The 19,476-nt window shown below is 42.1% G+C and overlaps 1 protein-coding gene across 2 annotated transcripts in view; it reads left to right on the top strand.

The window, feature by feature from the left end:
* The window catches only part of TMEM196 (transmembrane protein 196), a 445,343-nt gene that overhangs the window by 384,090 nt on the left and 41,777 nt on the right, over positions 1–19,476 (top strand). For both annotated transcript variants that reach the window (XM_085630035.1, XM_085630034.1), the window contains exon 4: positions 18,550–18,710. In XM_085630035.1, coding sequence (XP_085486161.1) covers positions 18,550–18,579 — 30 coding nt within the window. In that variant the 3' untranslated portion in view covers positions 18,580–18,710. The remainder of the gene's footprint in view (positions 1–18,549; positions 18,711–19,476) is intronic.

The following is a 19,476-nucleotide window of genomic DNA, read 5'->3' as shown; positions in this document are numbered from 1 at the left end:
GAAAACAAAAAGCCCAATTCACCTAGTGAGAGGGCAATCCCTTTAAGGACGTAATCCCTCACTCACCCTGGGTGACATGCTTCATCATATGGGATTCTCCTCCCAGAGAAAAATCCTAGTTTCTCTGGGGGCTGCAACCCCCTCTATGAGAGGGAGGAGCTCAGGGATGTTTTGGTTTTGCACTAAAGGATAGACTAAATCCACATATGAAGAGCTAGGTGTGAGTGAGGGGTGCAGTGCTAATGAAAAGATAGTGCAGTGAGAGTATATAAAACTAGTCACGGGACAGCAAGGAGGATTCTCTTGAAAACACTGTACCGAAGCTAGATTAAAAAAGTGAGCACCACTAGTCTAACGTAACCAATGGTACATTGCAAAAGACAACGGTCGACATGTTTCAGCCAAAACGCCTAAATAGGCTGGGCTTTCATCAGGACCATGATAGCTACTGCAAGGAAATAAGAATTGTGTGAAAACTACACAAGAAAAAGGATACCGTCAACACCCGTTGATTGCTTGAAGGGTGTGCGTCACCTTAACAATTCATACATCACCTAGACAAAAGAAAATCACTGTAAGAACAAGTTGGTTCCAAATGCTTAGTAATATGGATCTGAAAATGTAGTAACTAGAAGCATTGGCCACTCACCCGTGAAAACTGGGTGGGATATTAACCTCCACCTGGCAACCGCTCAGGAAGGAACACCGCTCTGAAAAAAGATGTAAGACTACTAAGGAATAGGGTACTTACATCACATGAGCGAATGTTGTGAAAATGTGGACTAAACATCTAAGAGCAAGGGAAACTGACAAAGTCACTGAGTGCACAAAGTGCTAATTTATAGAAGAACAAGTTCTTCAACACGTATTTGTAATGAGGAAACTCGCTATTATAATATCAAAAGGACAGAACAAGACAGCCAAATGTCATGTGAGACTCTGTGTAGTGAGTCTATGCTTGTTAAACAAAAAAGAAAAAGAGCTCAAAATACTTGGCCCTCGTATGCGTGGTAATCGCAGCGAGTGGCCAAACGTACCAATAAAGAATTATAAAACACCATCCTGGTAAAACAAACTTAACATACATTTAGTAGAGAACAGGCGGTGTACATACAACCACAAGAAGCAGAGAGCTTCTCAAGACGCCTACCTCTCCGTCGGGGAACCGGGCTGGAATGAGCCTGCAGCCGGAGGTCCCGCGGGACTGGACAGCGTCTAGTTAAAAGAGAGTGTGTCATCAGGGCTCGACCAATAGAAAGACCCGATTGAGAGGCACCAGGTCGGAGGAACCAATCAGAACTGCTCTACCGCCCGTGAGTTGGTTGTCACGGTGACGGCTATGCAGTCGGCGAAGTGATTTCGAATGTCAAAGAATGTATAGAGATGCACGCCAAAAATAAATAAATCAAGGTAGAAATGCGCTGGTTACCGATGTGTGACAACTGCAATATGGAGAGAGGGATAATTAATGTGTGCCTCTTGCTCCGTAAAAACTTCTCAAAAACGAAGAACAAATGCTAGCTCATCCTGTTGGGCTTAAGCATAAGTGTGTAGTGAATCCTAAACGGAGAAAAACTAGTTAAAGCCGCACTAGCTCCGTGAGGAAACGTCAAACTTAAAAAAATGAAAAATAAATAATGAATAATAAAGCGTGCTCTAATACCATGAATAGAGGATGTCTTGAAATAGCGAGATAACAAAAGACTGTAGAAGGAGGATGGAAGAAGTCCATTTTAACTTACAGTCTAACTAAGTGTTTGAAAGAACAAATGCTGAATGGCCCAACAAGGAGGCCACAGCAAAATGGAAGCAGCAACAGTTCATACAAAATACTCTAATGGTTCATCCTATTAACAAAATAAGAGAAAGTGTGGAACCACAAAGTAGACTTATTGTATTGAATTCATAGGGACAGCCATGGAATATCATCATTTAGTCCTCTAACATGCGTGTTAAGCTTGTACACCCACCTTTGCTCTCGTTTAAACAGAAAAGAAGAGCAATCTGTCAGATGGGGAGGTATGAAGGGTTTGTCAAGGACAGTCCAATGCAGATCATTGGGAGCATGGTTGACCGCTAGAAAGTGATTGGTAAGTTTAGTAGAAGAACGGCCACATCGTATGGTGCTTTTGTGTTCCAGAATGCGGGTTTTTATCCGACGGGTGGTCATTCCAACATATCGTAACCCGCAAGGACATGTTATGAGATAGATCAAATTTGAGCTGTTACAGTTACTGTGACTTCTAAGAGTCCACGGTCTGCCTGTGCCAATGTCGATCTCTTTGGTCACAGAAGTAAGGCTGCAAGCCGCACAGGAACCACATGGGTAATGGCCCACAACCGGTGGTAGACCCCACAGGGTGTGTTGAGTACCTGTTGGATTGGTGCGTGGGCGGGTGTGGACCAATTGATCCCTGATGTTACTGCTGCGTTTAAAAGCAAAAAGAGGTCTAGGCAACCTTACATCACCTATGTTCAGGATTTTCCAATTCGATAGAATGATTTTTTTAATTTGATTGGAGAATTGGCAAAAGGTGTGTACACAGGTTAGCCTATTGTCTGAAGAGATTGGGACCTTAGGTTCTAAAAGAGTCTCCCGATTATTGTTTGCAGCGCGTTTGGATGCTCTGCGGATCAAATGTTTGGGATAATGTCTGGCCAGTAGTTGTTTTGATAAATTGCTCGCATGTTCCTTATACTTGTCATCTGAGGAGCAATTCCTTTTAAGGCGCAAAAACTGGCCAAAAGGCAGATTATCCCGCAATGCCCGTGGGTGAAAACTGTCATATTTCAAAAGGGCATTCACCGCCATGGGTTTTCTGTACAGCTCCGTGCTCAAGCCACCATCAAAGGGGGTTATCAATATGTCCAGGAAGGGGAGCTGAGTCTTGGAGTGCTCACAGGTGAATTTCAAGAAGGTATCACAATTGTTGAGCCAATTTTTGAAAGCCAACAATGAGGATAATGGTCCGTGCCATAGTACGAACACGTCGTCTATGTACCTCTTCCATATCCTTATTTGGTCTTTATATGGATTGTTGGTACTGAACACATACTGTTCCTCAAAGACATGAACATACAGATTGGCCAGGCTGGGAGCAAAAATGCTCCCCATTGAAGTGCCTGACACCTGCAGGAACAGCTGTTCCTCAAATTGAAAAAAGTTCTCTTTCATGGCTAATTTAGCACATGACATAATGAATGAAACTGGCGTGATGGAGTCTGGTGGATTGGCCAACAGGAGAGTTTCGATAACATCCAAAGTCTCATCCTGGGGAATGCATGTATAAAGTGACTCAACATCAAATGAGACTAAGAATTCTGTCTCACAGTCAAAGGATAAGTCTTTGAGTAGGATCAAAATGTCCTTAGTGTCCTTAAGGTACGTGGGCATTTTGGCCACAAAAGGACGTAAAAAGTGGTCAGCAAATGCCGACAACGGTTCCAACAAGGACCCTAGTCCTGAGATAATAGGACGACCAGGAGGGGGACTCACATTCTTGTGCACCTTAGGCAGAATATAAAAATAAGGTACGATAGGCGAAGTGTTAACCAGATACTGGGCTTCATTAGAAGTGATCCACCCATTGGTGCTCGCTTCATTCACCAAGATCTGAATGGTCTGTAGTAATCGTTTAGTGGGATCTTGAATGAGAGGTTGGTAGAAGTTGGTATTCCCCAATTGTCTCAAGCATTCGGTGCGATAAGCGGTGGTGTCCATAATGACTGTGGCACCGCCTTTATCTGCCGGCTTGATCATGATCGTGTCATCAGAGGTAAGAGATCGTAAGGCTAGCCGCTCTGACTTGGTGAGATTTTGATACTGGCGGCTTTCAGGAACACAGGTAGTTGACACCTGTGAGATCACTGCCTTCTCAAACGTAAGCACCTGAGAAGGAACTTGACTGGGCAAGGGATTAAATGTTGATTTGTTGCGCAAGCCCGTGTTCAAGTCTTGGTCATCAGTAGAAATACTGAGATCTGTACGAAAAAAGAAATTCAAGCGGATCTTTCTAAAAAACAAGGCAAGTTCATGATTTATGGAGAACAAGTCACCTTTGAAGGATGGAACAAACCCTAATCCTTTGTTCAAGAGGGACATTTCTTCCTGTGTGAGAACTTTACTGGATAGATTGATGACTAAGTTGTGCTCGTGCTCGGGACCACCGGAGTCTCTCTCGAGCTCGATGCCGGGGTTGCTTGTTGTTGATCTGCCCAGTGGACCTGGTTCCGTCTTCTTCCCCTTGACCGGCCTCGGCCGAACCCTAAAAAAGGCTGGTTGGAATACATTTGTGGAGGCGGGGGATAAGGACAGGGTTGTCCAAAGGGAGGAAAGGGAGGATAATTGTATGGACCAGGAGGCCACCACTGAGGAGGATACATGGGATTTGGTGCACCTCGCTGGTTTCTCCTGTTACCTCTACCTCTCTTTTTGTTCCCTCGGAGTGAGAAATCTTCACCTGAGGCAGTGTCAGACCCACTTGACCAATCGTCACTCCCTGATGTGGAGTAGTCGGACCCATACCTTCGGCCCTGTCGATTGAGTTGAGGGGGCACATAGTCAGCACTGGTGTATGGATACACTCTCTCTAGGGAAAAACGGGCCAAATCTTTTCTAAACTTGTTGATCTTAGTCATCAATACCGAATCCTTAAATTCTTTATTGTGTTTGTTAGATTCCTCTTGTTGTTTCTTGAAAAGAGCGCCTGTAAGTGTCACTTTAATTTGTGATTCAAATGCCTGAATCTCCACCAAGACAGCATCGGCAACTCGTTTAGCAGTGCTGATGATGAGGATCAACCAGTCTCTGGTACACTTTCAAGCTATTAGGGACCAGTCATTGAGGAAAATTTTGTCATCCAGAAACAATCTAGGAGCATTTGTCACGATGAGTCCTGTGGGGGCGCAATTGGCTCTCAAATACTCAGTCATGATTGCTCCATGGATAAACACTCGTGAGTGTGATTTTTTAAGAGTCAGAACCTTGGTCCAATCAACCTCTGCACTGGTGGACGGACCTTGAAAAGTATCCATGATACTTGGTGTATCTAGAATGGCTTGAGCTATAGTGTCATCAAAAGTTAAACCAAGGCGTTCTGCCATGATGATGGAAATGACTATTTAGTGCAAACAAGGAAAAAATCAGTCTCAACCTAAAAATCAGAAAAATTGAGCCCACAAAAATATGTGTGCGCAACGACGCACCTGGGAGAAAATATCAACCTGCAGGAAAAATTTAATTCTGCAAAACAGTTTAGACACTAACCATGTGCCGAATGTAAGACCCACAGCCACAAGCTGTACATTAAACTTATTACAAAAACGGTTTGATACCGGAGGGTCAAAGGGAACAGTTTTAAGATCGCCCAGGGTTAGATCCCCAGTTGAAGTATTATAAACACTAAGAACCCTGAGGTCTGAAAATACTAGAAAGAAGAATGAAAAGGTGGTGTGTGAATGAGAAAACAAAAAGCCCAATTCACCTAGTGAGAGGGCAATCCCTTTAAGGACGTAATCCCTCACTCACCCTGGGTGACATGCTTCATCATATGGGATTCTCCTCCCAGAGAAAAATCCTAGTTTCTCTGGGGGCTGCAACCCCCTCTATGAGAGGGAGGAGCTCAGGGATGTTTTGGTTTTGCACTAAAGGATAGACTAAATCCACATATGAAGAGCTAGGTGTGAGTGAGGGGTGCAGTGCTAATGAAAAGATAGTGCAGTGAGAGTATATAAAACTAGTCACGGGACAGCAAGGAGGATTCTCTTGAAAACACTGTACCGAAGCTAGATTAAAAAAGTGAGCACCACTAGTCTAACGTAACCAATGGTACATTGCAAAAGACAACGGTTGACATGTTTCAGCCAAAACGCCTAAATAGGCTGGGCTTTCATCAGGACCATGATAGCTACTGCAAGGAAATAAGAATTGTGTGAAAACTACACAAGAAAAAGGATACCGTCAACACCCGTTGATTGCTTGAAGGGTGTGCGTCACCTTAACAATTCATACATCACCTAGACAAAAGAAAATCACTGTAAGAACAAGTTGGTTCCAAATGCTTAGTAATATGGATCTGAAAATGTAGTAACTAGAAGCATTGGCCACTCACCCGTGAAAACTGGGTGGGATATTAACCTCCACCTGGCAACCGCTCAGGAAGGAACACCGCTCTGAAAAAAAATGTAAGACTACTAAGGAATAGGGTACTTACATCACATGAGCGAATGTTGTGAAAATGTGGACTAAACATCTAAGAGCAAGGGAAACTGACAAAGTCACTGAGTGCACAAAGTGCTAATTTATAGAAGAACAAGTTCTTCAACACGTATTTGTAATGAGGAAACTCGCTATTATAATATCAAAAGGACAGAACAAGACAGCCAAATGTCATGTGAGACTCTGTGTAGTGAGTCTATGCTTGTTAAACAAAAAAGAAAAAGAGCTCAAAATACTTGGCCCTCGTATGCGTGGTAATCGCAGCGAGTGGCCAAACGTACCAATAAAGAATTATAAAACACCATCCTGGTAAAACAAACTTAATATACATTTAGTAGAGAACAGGCGGTGTACATACAACCACAAGAAGCAGAGAGCTTCTCAAGACGCCTACCTCTCCGTCGGGGAACCGGGCTGGAATGAGCCTGCAGCCGGAGGTCCCGCGGGACTGGACAGCGTCTAGTTAAAAGAGAGTGTGTCATCAGGGCTCGACCAATAGAAAGACCCGATTGAGAGGCACCAGGTCGGAGGAACCAATCAGAACTGCTCTACCGCCCGTGAGTTGGTTGTCACGGTGACGGCTATGCAGTCGGCGAAGTGATTTCGAATGTCAAAGAATGTATAGAGATGCACGCCAAAAATAAATAAATCAAGGTAGAAATGCGCTGGTTACCGATGTGTGACAACTGCAATATGGAGTGAGGGATAATTAATGTGTGCCTCTTGCTCCGTAAAAACTTCTCAAAAACGAAGAACAAATGCTAGCTCATCCTGTTGGGCTTAAGCATAAGTGTGTAGTGAATCCTAAACGGAGAAAAACTAGTTAAAGCCGCACTAGCTCCGTGAGGAAACGTCAAACTTAAAAAAATGAAAAATAAATAATGAATAATAAAGCGTGCTCTAATACCATGAATAGAGGATGTCTTGAAATAGCGAGATAACAAAAGACTGTAGAAGGAGGATGGAAGAAGTCCATTTTAACTTACAGTCTAACTAAGTGTTTGAAAGAACAAATGCTGAATGGCCCAACAAGGAGGCCACAGCAAAATGGAAGCAGCAACAGTTCATACAAAATACTCTAATGGTTCATCCTATTAACAAAATAAGAGAAAGTGTGGAACCACAAAGTAGACTTATTGTATTGAATTCATAGGGACAGCCATGGAATATCATCATTTAGTCCTCTAACATGCGTGTTAAGCTTGTACACCCACCTTTGCTCTCGTTTAAACAGAAAAGAAGAGCAATCTGTCAGATGGGGAGGTATGAAGGGTTTGTCAAGGACAGTCCAATGCAGATCATTGGGAGCATGGTTGACCGCTAGAAAGTGATTGGTAAGTTTAGTAGAAGAACGGCCACATCGTATGGTGCTTTTGTGTTCCAGAATGCGGGTTTTTATCCGGCGGGTGGTCATTCCAACATATCGTAACCCGCAAGGACATGTTATGAGATAGATCAAATTTGAGCTGTTACAGTTACTGTGACTTCTAAGAGTCCACGGTCTGCCTGCGCCAATGTCGATCTCTTTGGTCACAGAAGTAAGGCTGCAAGCCGCACAGGAACCACATGGGTAATGGCCCACAACCGGTGGTAGACCCCACAAGGTGTGTTGAGTACCTGTTGGATTGGTGCGTGGGCGGGTGTGGACCAATTGATCCCTGATGTTACTGCTGCGTTTAAAAGCAAAAAGAGGTCTAGGCAACCTTACATCACCTATGTTCAGGATTTTCCAATTCGATAGAATGATTTTTTTAATTTGATTGGAGAATTGGCAAAAGGTGTGTACACAGGTTAGCCTATTGTCTGAAGAGATTGGGACCTTAGGTTCTAAAAGAGTCTCCCGATTATTGTTTGCAGCGCGTTTGGATGCTCTGCGGATCAAATGTTTGGGATAATGTCTGTCCAGTAGTTGTTTTGATAAATTGCTCGCATGTTCCTTATACTTGTCATCTGAGGAGCAATTCCTTTTAAGGCGCAAAAACTGGCCAAAAGGCAGATTATCCCGCAATGCCCGTGGGTGAAAACTGTCATATTTCAAAAGGGCATTCACCGCCATGGGTTTTCTGTACAGCTCCGTGCTCAAGCCACCATCAAAGGGGGTTATCAATATGTCCAGAAAGGGGAGCTGAGTCTTGGAGTGCTCACAGGTGAATTTCAAGAAGGTATCACAATTGTTGAGCCAATTTTTGAAAGCCAACAATGAGGATAATGGTCCGTGCCATAGTACGAACAAGTCGTCTATGTACCTCTTCCATATCCTTATTTGGTCTTTATATGGATTGTTGGTACTGAACACATACTGTTCCTCAAAGACATGAACATACAGATTGGCCAGGCTGGGAGCAAAAATGCTCCCCATTGAAGTGCCTGACACCTGCAGGAACAGCTGTTCCTCAAATTGAAAAAAGTTCTCTTTCATGGCTAATTTAGCACATGACATAATGAATGAAACTGGCGTGATGGAGTCTGGTGGATTGGCCAACAGGAGAGTTTCGATAACATCCAAAGTCTCATCCTGGGGAATGCATGTATAAAGTGACTCAACATCAAATGAGACTAAGAATTCTGTCTCACAGTCAAAGGATAAGTCTTTGAGTAGGATCAAAATGTCCTTAGTGTCCTTAAGGTACGTGGGCATTTTGGCCACAAAAGGACGTAAAAAGTGGTCAGCAAATGCCGACAACGGTTCCAACAAGGACCCTAGTCCTGAGATAATAGGACGACCAGGAGGGGGACTCACATTCTTGTGCACCTTAGGCAGAATATAAAAATAAGGTACGATAGGCGAAGTGTTAACCAGATACTGGGCTTCATTAGAAGTGATCCACCCATTGGTGCTCGCTTCATTCACCAAGATCTGAATGGTCTGTAGTAATCGTTTAGTGGGATCTTGAATGAGAGGTTGGTAGAAGTTGGTATTCCCCAATTGTCTCAAGCATTCGGTGCGATAAGCGGTGGTGTCCATAATGACTGTGGCACCGCCTTTATCTGCCGGCTTGATCATGATCGTGTCATCAGAGGTAAGAGATCGTAAGGCTAGCCGCTCTGACTTGGTGAGATTTTGATACTGGCGGCTTTCAGGAACACAGGTAGTTGACACCTGTGAGATCACTGCCTTCTCAAACGTAAGCACCTGAGAAGGAACTTGACTGGGCAAGGGATTAAATGTTGATTTGTTGCGCAAGCCCGTGTTCAAGTCTTGGTCATCAGTAGAAATACTGAGATCTGTACGAAAAAAGAAATTCAAGCGGATCTTTCTAAAAAACAAGGCAAGTTCATGATTTATGGAGAACAAGTCACCTTTGAAGGAGGGAACAAACCCTAATCCTTTGTTCAAGAGGGACATTTCTTCCTGTGTGAGAACTTTACTGGATAGATTGATGACTAAGTTGTGCTCGTGCTCGGGACCACCGGAGTCTCTCTCGAGCTCGATGCCGGGGTTGCTTGTTGTTGATCTGCCCAGTGGACCTGGTTCCGTCTTCTTCCCCTTGACCGGCCTCGGCCGAACCCTAAAAAAGGCTGGTTGGAATACATTTGTGGAGGCGGGGGATAAGGACAGGGTTGTCCAAAGGGAGGAAAGGGAGGATAATTGTATGGACCAGGAGGCCACCACTGAGGAGGATACATGGGATTTGGTGCACCTCGCTGGTTTCTCCTGTTACCTCTACCTCTCTTTTTGTTCCCTCGGAGTGAGAAATCTTCACCTGAGGCAGTGTCAGACCCACTTGACCAATCGTCACTCCCTGATGTGGAGTAGTCGGACCCATACCTTCGGCCCTGTCGATTGAGTTGAGGGGGCACATAGTCAGCACTGGTGTATGGATACACTCTCTCTAGGGAAAAACGGGCCAAATCTTTTCTAAACTTGTTGATCTTAGTCATCAATACCGAATCCTTAAATTCTTTATTGTGTTTGTTAGATTCCTCTTGTTGTTTCTTGAAAAGAGCGCCTGTAAGTGTCACTTTAATTTGTGATTCAAATGCCTGAATCTCCACCAAGACAGCATCGGCAACTCGTTTAGCAGTGCTGATGATGAGGATCAACCAGTCTCTGGTACACTTCCAAGCTATTAGGGACCAGTCATTGAGGAAAATTTTGTCATCCAGAAACAATCTAGGAGCATTTGTCACGATGAGTCCTGCAGGGGCGCAATTGGCTCTCAAATACTCAGTCATGATTGCTCCATGGATAAACACTCGTGAGTGTGATTTTTTAAGAGTCAGAACCTTGGTCCAATCAACCTCTGCACTGGTGGACGGACCTTGAAAAGTATCCATGATACTTGGTGTATCTAGAATGACTTGAGCTATAGTGTCATCAAAAGTTAAACCAAGGCGTTCTGCCATGATGATGGAAATGACTATTTAGTGCAAACAAGGAAAAAATCAGTCTCAACCTAAAAATCAGAAAAATTGAGCCCACAAAAATATGTGTGCGCAACGACGCACCTGGGAGAAAATATCAACCTGCAGGAAAAATTTATTCTGCAAAACAGTTTAGACACTAACCATGTGCCGAATGTAAGACCCACAGCCACAAGCTGTACATTAAACTTATTACAAAAACGGTTTGATACCGGAGGGTCAAAGGGAACAGTTTTAAGATCGCCCAGGGTTAGATCCCCAGTTGAAGTATTATAAACACTAAGAACCCTGAGGTCTGAAAATACTAGAAAGAAGAATGAAAAGGTGGTGTGTGAATGAGAAAACAAAAAGCCCAATTCACCTAGTGAGAGGGCAATCCCTTTAAGGACGTAATCCCTCACTCACCCTGGGTGACATGCTTCATCATATGGGATTCTCCTCCCAGAGAAAAATCCTAGTTTCTCTGGGGGCTACAACCCCCTCTATGAGAGGGAGGAGCTCAGGGATGTTTTGGTTTTGCACTAAAGGATAGACTAAATCCACATATGAAGAGCTAGGTGTGAGTGAGGGGTGCAGTGCTAATGAAAAGATAGTGCAGTGAGAGTATATAAAACTAGTCACGGGACAGCAAGGAGGATTCTCTTGAAAACACTGTACCGAAGCTAGATTAAAAAAGTGAGCACCACTAGTCTAACGTAACCAATGGTACATTGCAAAAGACAACGGTCGACATGTTTCAGCCAAAACGCCTAAATAGGCTGGGCTTTCATCAGGACCATGATAGCTACTGCAAGGAAATAAGAATTGTGTGAAAACTACACAAGAAAAAGGATACCGTCAACACCCGTTGATTGCTTGAAGGGTGTGCGTCACCTTAACAATTCATACATCACCTAGACAAAAGAAAATCACTGTAAGAACAAGTTGGTTCCAAATGCTTAGTAATATGGATCTGAAAATGTAGTAACTAGAAGCATTGGCCACTCACCCGTGAAAACTGGGTGGGATATTAACCTCCACCTGGCAACCGCTCAGGAAGGAACACCGCTCTGAAAAAAGATGTAAGACTACTAAGGAATAGGGTACTTACATCACATGAGCGAATGTTGTGAAAATGTGGACTAAACATCTAAGAGCAAGGGAAACTGATAAAGTCACTGAGTGCACAAAGTGCTAATTTATAGAAGAACAAGTTCTTCAACACGTATTTGTAATGAGGAAACTCGCTATTATAATATCAAAAGGACAGAACAAGACAGCCAAATGTCATGTGAGACTCTGTGTAGTGAGTCTATGCTTGTTAAACAAAAAAGAAAAAGAGCTCAAAATACTTGGCCCTCGTATGCGTGGTAATCGCAGCGAGTGGCCAAACGTACCAATAAAGAATTATAAAACACCATCCTGGTAAAACAAACTTAATATACATTTAGTAGAGAACAGGCGGTGTACATACAACCACAAGAAGCAGAGAGCTTCTCAAGATGCCTACCTCTCCGTCGGGGAACCGGGCTGGAATGAGCCTGCAGCCGGAGGTCCCGCGGGACTGGACAGCGTCTAGTTAAAAGAGAGTGTGTCATCAGGGCTCGACCAATAGAAAGACCCGATTGAGAGGCACCAGGTCGGAGGAACCAATCAGAACTGCTCTACCGCCCGTGAGTTGGTTGTCACGGTGACGGCTATGCAGTCGGCGAAGTGATTTCGAATGTCAAAGAATGTATAGAGATGCACGCCAAAAATAAATAAATCAAGGTAGAAATGCGCTGGTTACCGATGTGTGACAACTGCAATATGGAGTGAGGGATAATTAATGTGTGCCTCTTGCTCCGTAAAAACTTCTCAAAAACGAAGAACAAATGCTAGCTCATCCTGTTGGGCTTAAGCATAAGTGTGTAGTGAATCCTAAACGGAGAAAAACTAGTTAAAGCCGCACTAGCTCCGTGAGGAAACGTCAAACTTAAAAAAATGAAAAATAAATAATGAATAATAAAGCGTGCTCTAATACCATGAATAGAGGATGTCTTGAAATAGCGAGATAACAAAAGACTGTAGAAGGAGGATGGAAGAAGTCCATTTTAACTTACAGTCTAACTAAGTGTTTGAAAGAACAAATGCTGATATTAACCTCCACCTGGCAACCGCTCAGGAAGGAACACCGCTCTGAAAAAAGATGTAAGACTACTAAGGAATAGGGTACTTACATCACATGAACGAATGTTGTGAAAATGTGGACTAAACATCTAAGAGCAAGGGAAACTGACAAAGTCACTGAGTGCACAAAGTGCTAATTTATAGAAGAACAAGTTCTTCAACACGTATTTGTAATGAGGAAACTCGCTATTATAATATCAAAAGGACAGAACAAGACACCCAAATGTCATGTGAGACTCTGTGTAGTGAGTCTATGCTTGTTAAACAAAAAAGAAAAAGAGCTCAAAATACTTGGCCCTCGTATGCGTGGTAATCGCAGCGAGTGGCCAAACGTACCAATAAAGAATTATAAAACACCATCCTGGTAAAACAAACTTAATATACATTTAGTAGAGAACAGGCGGTGTACATACAACCACAAGAAGCAGAGAGCTTCTCAAGACGCCTACCTCTCCGTCGGGGAACCGGGCTGGAATGAGCCTGCAGCCGGAGGTCCCGCGGGACTGGACAGCGTCTAGTTAAAAGAGAGTGTGTCATCAGGGCTCGACCAATAGAAAGACCCGATTGAGAGGCACCAGGTCGGAGGAACCAATCAGAACTGCTCTACCGCCCGTGAGTTGGTTGTCACGGTGACGGCTATGCAGTCGGCGAAGTGATTTCGAATGTCAAAGAATGTATAGAGATGCACGCCAAAAATAAATAAATCAAGGTAGAAATGCGCTGGTTACCGATGTGTGACAACTGCAATATGGAGTGAGGGATAATTAATGTGTGCCTCTTGCTCCGTAAAAACTTCTCAAAAACGAAGAACAAATGCTAGCTCATCCTGTTGGGCTTAAGCATAAGTGTGTAGTGAATCCTAAACGGAGAAAAACTAGTTAAAGCCGCACTAGCTCCGTGAGGAAACGTCAAACTTAAAAAAATGAAAAATAAATAATGAATAATAAAGCGTGCTCTAATACCATGAATAGAGGATGTCTTGAAATAGCGAGATAACAAAAGACTGTAGAAGGAGGATGGAAGAAGTCCATTTTAACTTACAGTCTAACTAAGTGTTTGAAAGAACAAATGCTGATATTAACCTCCACCTGGCAACCGCTCAGGAAGGAACACCGCTCTGAAAAAAGATGTAAGACTACTAAGGAATAGGGTACTTACATCACATGAGCGAATGTTGTGAAAATGTGGACTAAACATCTAAGAGCAAGGGAAACTGACAAAGTCACTGAGTGCACAAAGTGCTAATTTATAGAAGAACAAGTTCTTCAACACGTATTTGTAATGAGGAAACTCGCTATTATAATATCAAAAGGACAGAACAAGACACCCAAATGTCATGTGAGACTCTGTGTAGTGAGTCTATGCTTGTTAAACAAAAAAGAAAAAGAGCTCAAAATACTTGGCCCTCGTATGCGTGGTAATCGCAGTGAGTGGCCAAACGTACCAATAAAGAATTATAAAACACCATCCTGGTAAAACAAACTTAATATACATTTAGTAGAGAACAGGCGGTGTACATACAACCACAAGAAGCAGAGAGCTTCTCAAGACGCCTACCTCTCCGTCGGGGAACCGGGCTGGAATGAGCCTGCAGCCGGAGGTCCCGCGGGACTGGACAGCGTCTAGTTAAAAGAGAGTGTGTCATCAGGGCTCGACCAATAGAAAGACCCGATTGAGAGGCACCAGGTCGGAGGAACCAATCAGAACTGCTCTACCGCCCGTGAGTTGGTTGTCACGGTGACGGCTATGCAGTCGGCGAAGTGATTTCGAATGTCAAAGAATGTATAGAGATGCACGCCAAAAATAAATAAATCAAGGTAGAAATGCGCTGGTTACCGATGTGTGACAACTGCAATATGGAGTGAGGGATAATTAATGTGTGCCTCTTGCTCCGTAAAAACTTCTCAAAAACGAAGAACAAATGCTAGCTCATCCTGTTGGGCTTAAGCATAAGTGTGTAGTGAATCCTAAACGGAGAAAAACTAGTTAAAGCCGCACTAGCTCCGTGAGGAAACGTCAAACTTAAAAAAATGAAAAATAAATAATGAATAATAAAGCGTGCTCTAATACCATGAATAGAGGATGTCTTGAAATAGCGAGATAACAAAAGACTGTAGAAGGAGGATGGAAGAAGTCCATTTTAACTTACAGTCTAACTAAGTGTTTGAAAGAACAAATGCTGAATGGCCCAACAAGGAGGCCACAGCAAAATGGAAGCAGCAACAGTTCATACAAAATACTCTAATGGTTCATCCTATTAACAAAATAAGAGAAAGTGTGGAACCACAAAGTAGACTTATTGTATTGAATTCATAGGGACAGCCATGGAATATCATCATTTAGTCCTCTAACATGCGTGTTAAGCTTGTACACCCACCTTTGCTCTCGTTTAAACAGAAAAGAAGAGCAATCTGTCAGATGGGGAGGTATGAAGGGTTTGTCAAGGACAGTCCAATGCAGATCATTGGGAGCATGGTTGACCGCTAGAAAGTGATTGGTAAGTTTAGTAGAAGAACGGCCACATCGTATGGTGCTTTTGTGTTCCAGAATGCGGGTTTTTATCCGACGGGTGGTCATTCCAACATATCGTAACCCGCAAGGACATGTTATGAGATAGATCAAATTTGAGCTGTTACAGTTACTGTGACTTCTAAGAGTCCACGGTCTGCCTGTGCCAATGTCGATCTCTTTGGTCACAGAAGTAAGGCTGCAAGCCGCACAGGAACCACATGGGTAATGGCCCACAACCGGTGGTAGACCCCACAGGGTGTGTTGAGTACCTGTTGGATTGGTGCGTGGGCGGGTGTGGACCAATTGATCCCTGATGTTACTGCTGCGTTTAAAAGCAAAAAGAGGTCTAGGCAACCTTACATCACCTATGTTCAGGATTTTCCAATTCGATAGAATGATTTTTTTAATTTGATTGGAGAATTGGCAAAAGGTGTGTACACAGGTTAGCCTATTGTCTGAAGAGATTGGGACCTTAGGTTCTAAAAGAGTCTCCCGATTATTGTTTGCAGCGCGTTTGGATGCTCTGCGGATCAAATGTTTGGGATAATGTCTGGCCAGTAGTTGTTTTGATAAATTGCTCGCATGTTCCTTATACTTGTCATCTGAGGAGCAATTCCTTTTAAGGCGCAAAAACTGGCCAAAAGGCAGATTATCCCGCAATGCCCGTGGGTGAAAACTGTCATAGTCGCTGGCCTGAAGTCAAATTTGTCAAAACATCTAATTCTGCGAGTGTGATTAAGTTTCTTGAATCAGTGTTTGCTAGGGAAGGCGTACCTGATGAACTACTTAGTAATAATGATTGTCAATTTATGTCCACACAATTCGAGAATTCTTATGACCCATGGGTATCAAGCATGTCAAGATGTCCCTATACCACCCAAAAAGTAATGGTCTGGTTGAGCGATTTAACAGGGTCATAAAAGAGAATGTGCAGTTGTCTAAAGCCAATGGACGTAACTGTAAATAAAACTTGGAAAATTGTTGTGGGCAGCACGCACAACTGTCAACTTTTTTTTTAAATGGGGGTGTGTACGTTCCTCTAAGTTGTCGAGGAGATGGATAGTTGAGAGTGAGATTGTGTTGCAAAAAAAAAAATATGCTGTTGGTAAGAAACGGGTTGAGTCACAGAACAAAAATGATCAAACGCATTCTAAGCAGGGTTCCTGTTTCAGGCATCTCAAACAGAGTTCCAGGCATTTAAAGGTGGATGTGGGTAAAATGGTGAGAGTGAAGCGTTCCAGGATTTTACCCAAGGGAGAGTCTAAGTTCTCCGATCTTAAGAAAGTGGTGAGGGTCAATAAAAGGCTGTAAATTTGGATGATGGATAATGGTTGAACAAGGGAAAAATATCTGTCTCAAGATCGAGTCTGGGTGGTGAAATTAAGAACCAGGTTCGGATGAAAAGTTGGATGAAAACTAATGCCATGGGTCCTTCCCTGCCTTCTAGGTCTACCAGATTGCCTTCTAGGTTCCAGGATTATTTAACTTTACAGTACTAATTTGTTACCTGCGGTGACGTTATTTTCTATGTGTTTAATGTTGTATATGCTGTTCTTCATTGCATAATGTTGTCACATATTTTTAGTAATTTTTTTATATTATTTACTTTTCAATGTAAAGGGGAAAGATGTGTTAGGTTGCTCTGCACATTCTTCTGGTGTCAGGAGCTTTCCCCGTGTGCCAGGAGAATGCACAGATGGTGGTGGTGGGAGGATTCTGGAATGGGTGGTTGGGTAGTTGATTTTCGATCAGGAGGAGAAGAGGTACGTGAAGATGTGCATGTCCTGCAGACTTGAATAAACCTTTCTAGTTAAGATTGGCGTATGAACCTTTACAGAGATCCTGTTTCCGAAGACCAGTAGTGTCGACTTGTCGAAATTTAGCTTCAAGCAGTTGGTTCTCATCCACTCTACCATGGTCATGCACAAATAATGAAACTTTTCAATAGAAATACATGTTGTTGTAACTCTTTTTAACTTTACTAAAACTAATGAAGTTGTTTATATATGAAGGTGTTAAGATAACACCCATCTCTGTGCCAGTGATATAAAGATGCTGTGAAGGCAGACGTGGGTCCCGTGCAAGATCCAAGCAAGCCTGGCTGAAACCAGTCCCAGGATGGTTGTTTCTGGTCCAGGGAGGGCCTGGCCTGGCAATTCAGGCTGGAATGTTGCCATGGGGAGCAGGGTCAAGATTGATTTGCAAATGGATGGATCTGAACTGGAATGACGTGGTGTTCAAAAAATTATGGATTTAACCCAGATCTATGAGTGGGGTTTAATGTTTAATTAGTTCAGCATTACGTCCATCATCTGTTCTTTTTTAAAGTATCATAGAGATGGCATTTTTGTTTTGTTTGTGCTTGCAGGTGTACAAACAAATACATTTTTATTCAAAATTATAGCCTTCCTTATTCACAAAAATAGTGGAATTCTATGAATGCAAATTCCAATAACAATCACAAAAAAATCTATCGGTAATTATCATTTCTCAATGTTGTACTTTCATGGTTGGGAAGTAAACATGGATGATCGTAGGGAAGGGGTTTAGAAAAAGTGAGAAACACCCTCAAATACATAAATACTAGGATGTACAATGGATATACACATTTACAATTATTAATCAGCCGTGACACAATCCAAACCACCCATTATTTTCAGGGTCTGGAGGAAGAGATTTCTTCAGAGGAATAACATTTCTATGAGGAGAAAAGAAGTAATCCTCAATAAAGAAAAGCTACATAGTTAAGTGAGTTAAGGTTATTCTTAGGCAGCTTCGTATATGTAGGAGTAAACTGTATTTTTGTCATAATCGTGCTCAAATCTCAGACGATATTCTCCAAGGTGCGTATTTATCACTACTAAAAAAATGGCAGGGAATCAGTTCTTTAGGGAATAATCCCCCAAGCATACAACTAGGATATAATGCTTCAACAAATTCAGCAAGGTGCAATCAAAGAATGAAGCAAGAATTGTGTTTAAAATATTAATAATTATATCGAGTAATGTAGGGATGTTACATCATTAGTACAAATAGTAGTTCTTTTAATAAATGTGTAAATATACTTTTCTGCTTGTGTGTTTGACAGATAACTAGACTCCTATTTAATTTTTGTAATATTTGTGATTCAGCTTATCATAATTTTTTAATATTTTCGGTTTGTAAAGCACATATAAAAATGCATCAATGCAAGCGGTGTGATCTCCGTCCTAATTATTTGCTTTACTGACAAAACCTTTCTACTAATTGATGTTTTTAGAAGCCTAATCTCATCAGAAAATGCATACTCTTTGCTTCTGTCCTGACAGAGGCATTGCTTACCAAACCCAACTGACTGACTGCAGGCTCCAGGGTTCAAAGAAAGATTTTAGAAAATGGCTCTACGTCAAACGGAAAACTCCACATGGACACCATACAACCCAAAGCAAAAGAGTTACCTACGTGAAAGAAAACCAGTGAAAGTCAAAAGGTAAAAGGGCCAAACATACGTAATTTGACTAGACACTTGTTGCCAAACTACAACTAGGGTTCTGAAATTCAAGAACCTACCTCCCACCACGCCATTCCTTTTTCTAAATGCACCAGTTAAAAATGCACGAGACATGCAAAAACATAAGTATCAATCGTTATATTATTTGATAAATCAATGCATTTCTACTTATGTAGATTATGCTGGAATTAAAACATTGAGTTAATATTTTTATTGAAAAAATAGTAGTAGTCACATTTGACCATTCCATTGTCATGTGCATACTTACACATGCTGCACTGGGCAAATTAATGCCACTGCTTAGCAACCCCAAATTTGTATTTTTGCTCACATTTATTTTAAGTTTAGTTTGCATTTTGAGACTTCAGAACCCCCTGAAAAAAATGTGAACGGCAGCAAAGGTTTGACTTCAACTCGAATGTTCACTAAAGTTCATATTTTAGCATGTTGAAAATGTGAACTTCAAATGGCTGTTAATTTTTGCATGCAACGCTCACTATGAATTTACTCTTGTAATACAAGTTGAAGCAAAATATTTGAACTCGGCTGAGAGAAATTTAAAGGCAAAAAACTCAAAATATTTCAGAGCTCTAGTTTGGTTTTGCAGTACTTTGAAATATTTTGTTCTAAATATGTTAAATCAGATTTTTGGGGAGCACTTTATAAATAAGGAAATTATTTTTTGTTTGATAAATAATAAATGGTATCCTTATGATTTGTTGCTGGCATGTTTTCTATGTGTTCT

Source organism: Triturus cristatus, chromosome 10 (assembly GCF_964204655.1).
Source record: "Triturus cristatus chromosome 10, aTriCri1.1, whole genome shotgun sequence".
Taxonomy (NCBI): Eukaryota; Metazoa; Chordata; class Amphibia; order Caudata; family Salamandridae; genus Triturus; species Triturus cristatus.
Note: the sequence above shows the minus strand (reverse complement) of the source record. Positions and strands in the feature narration are given on the sequence as shown.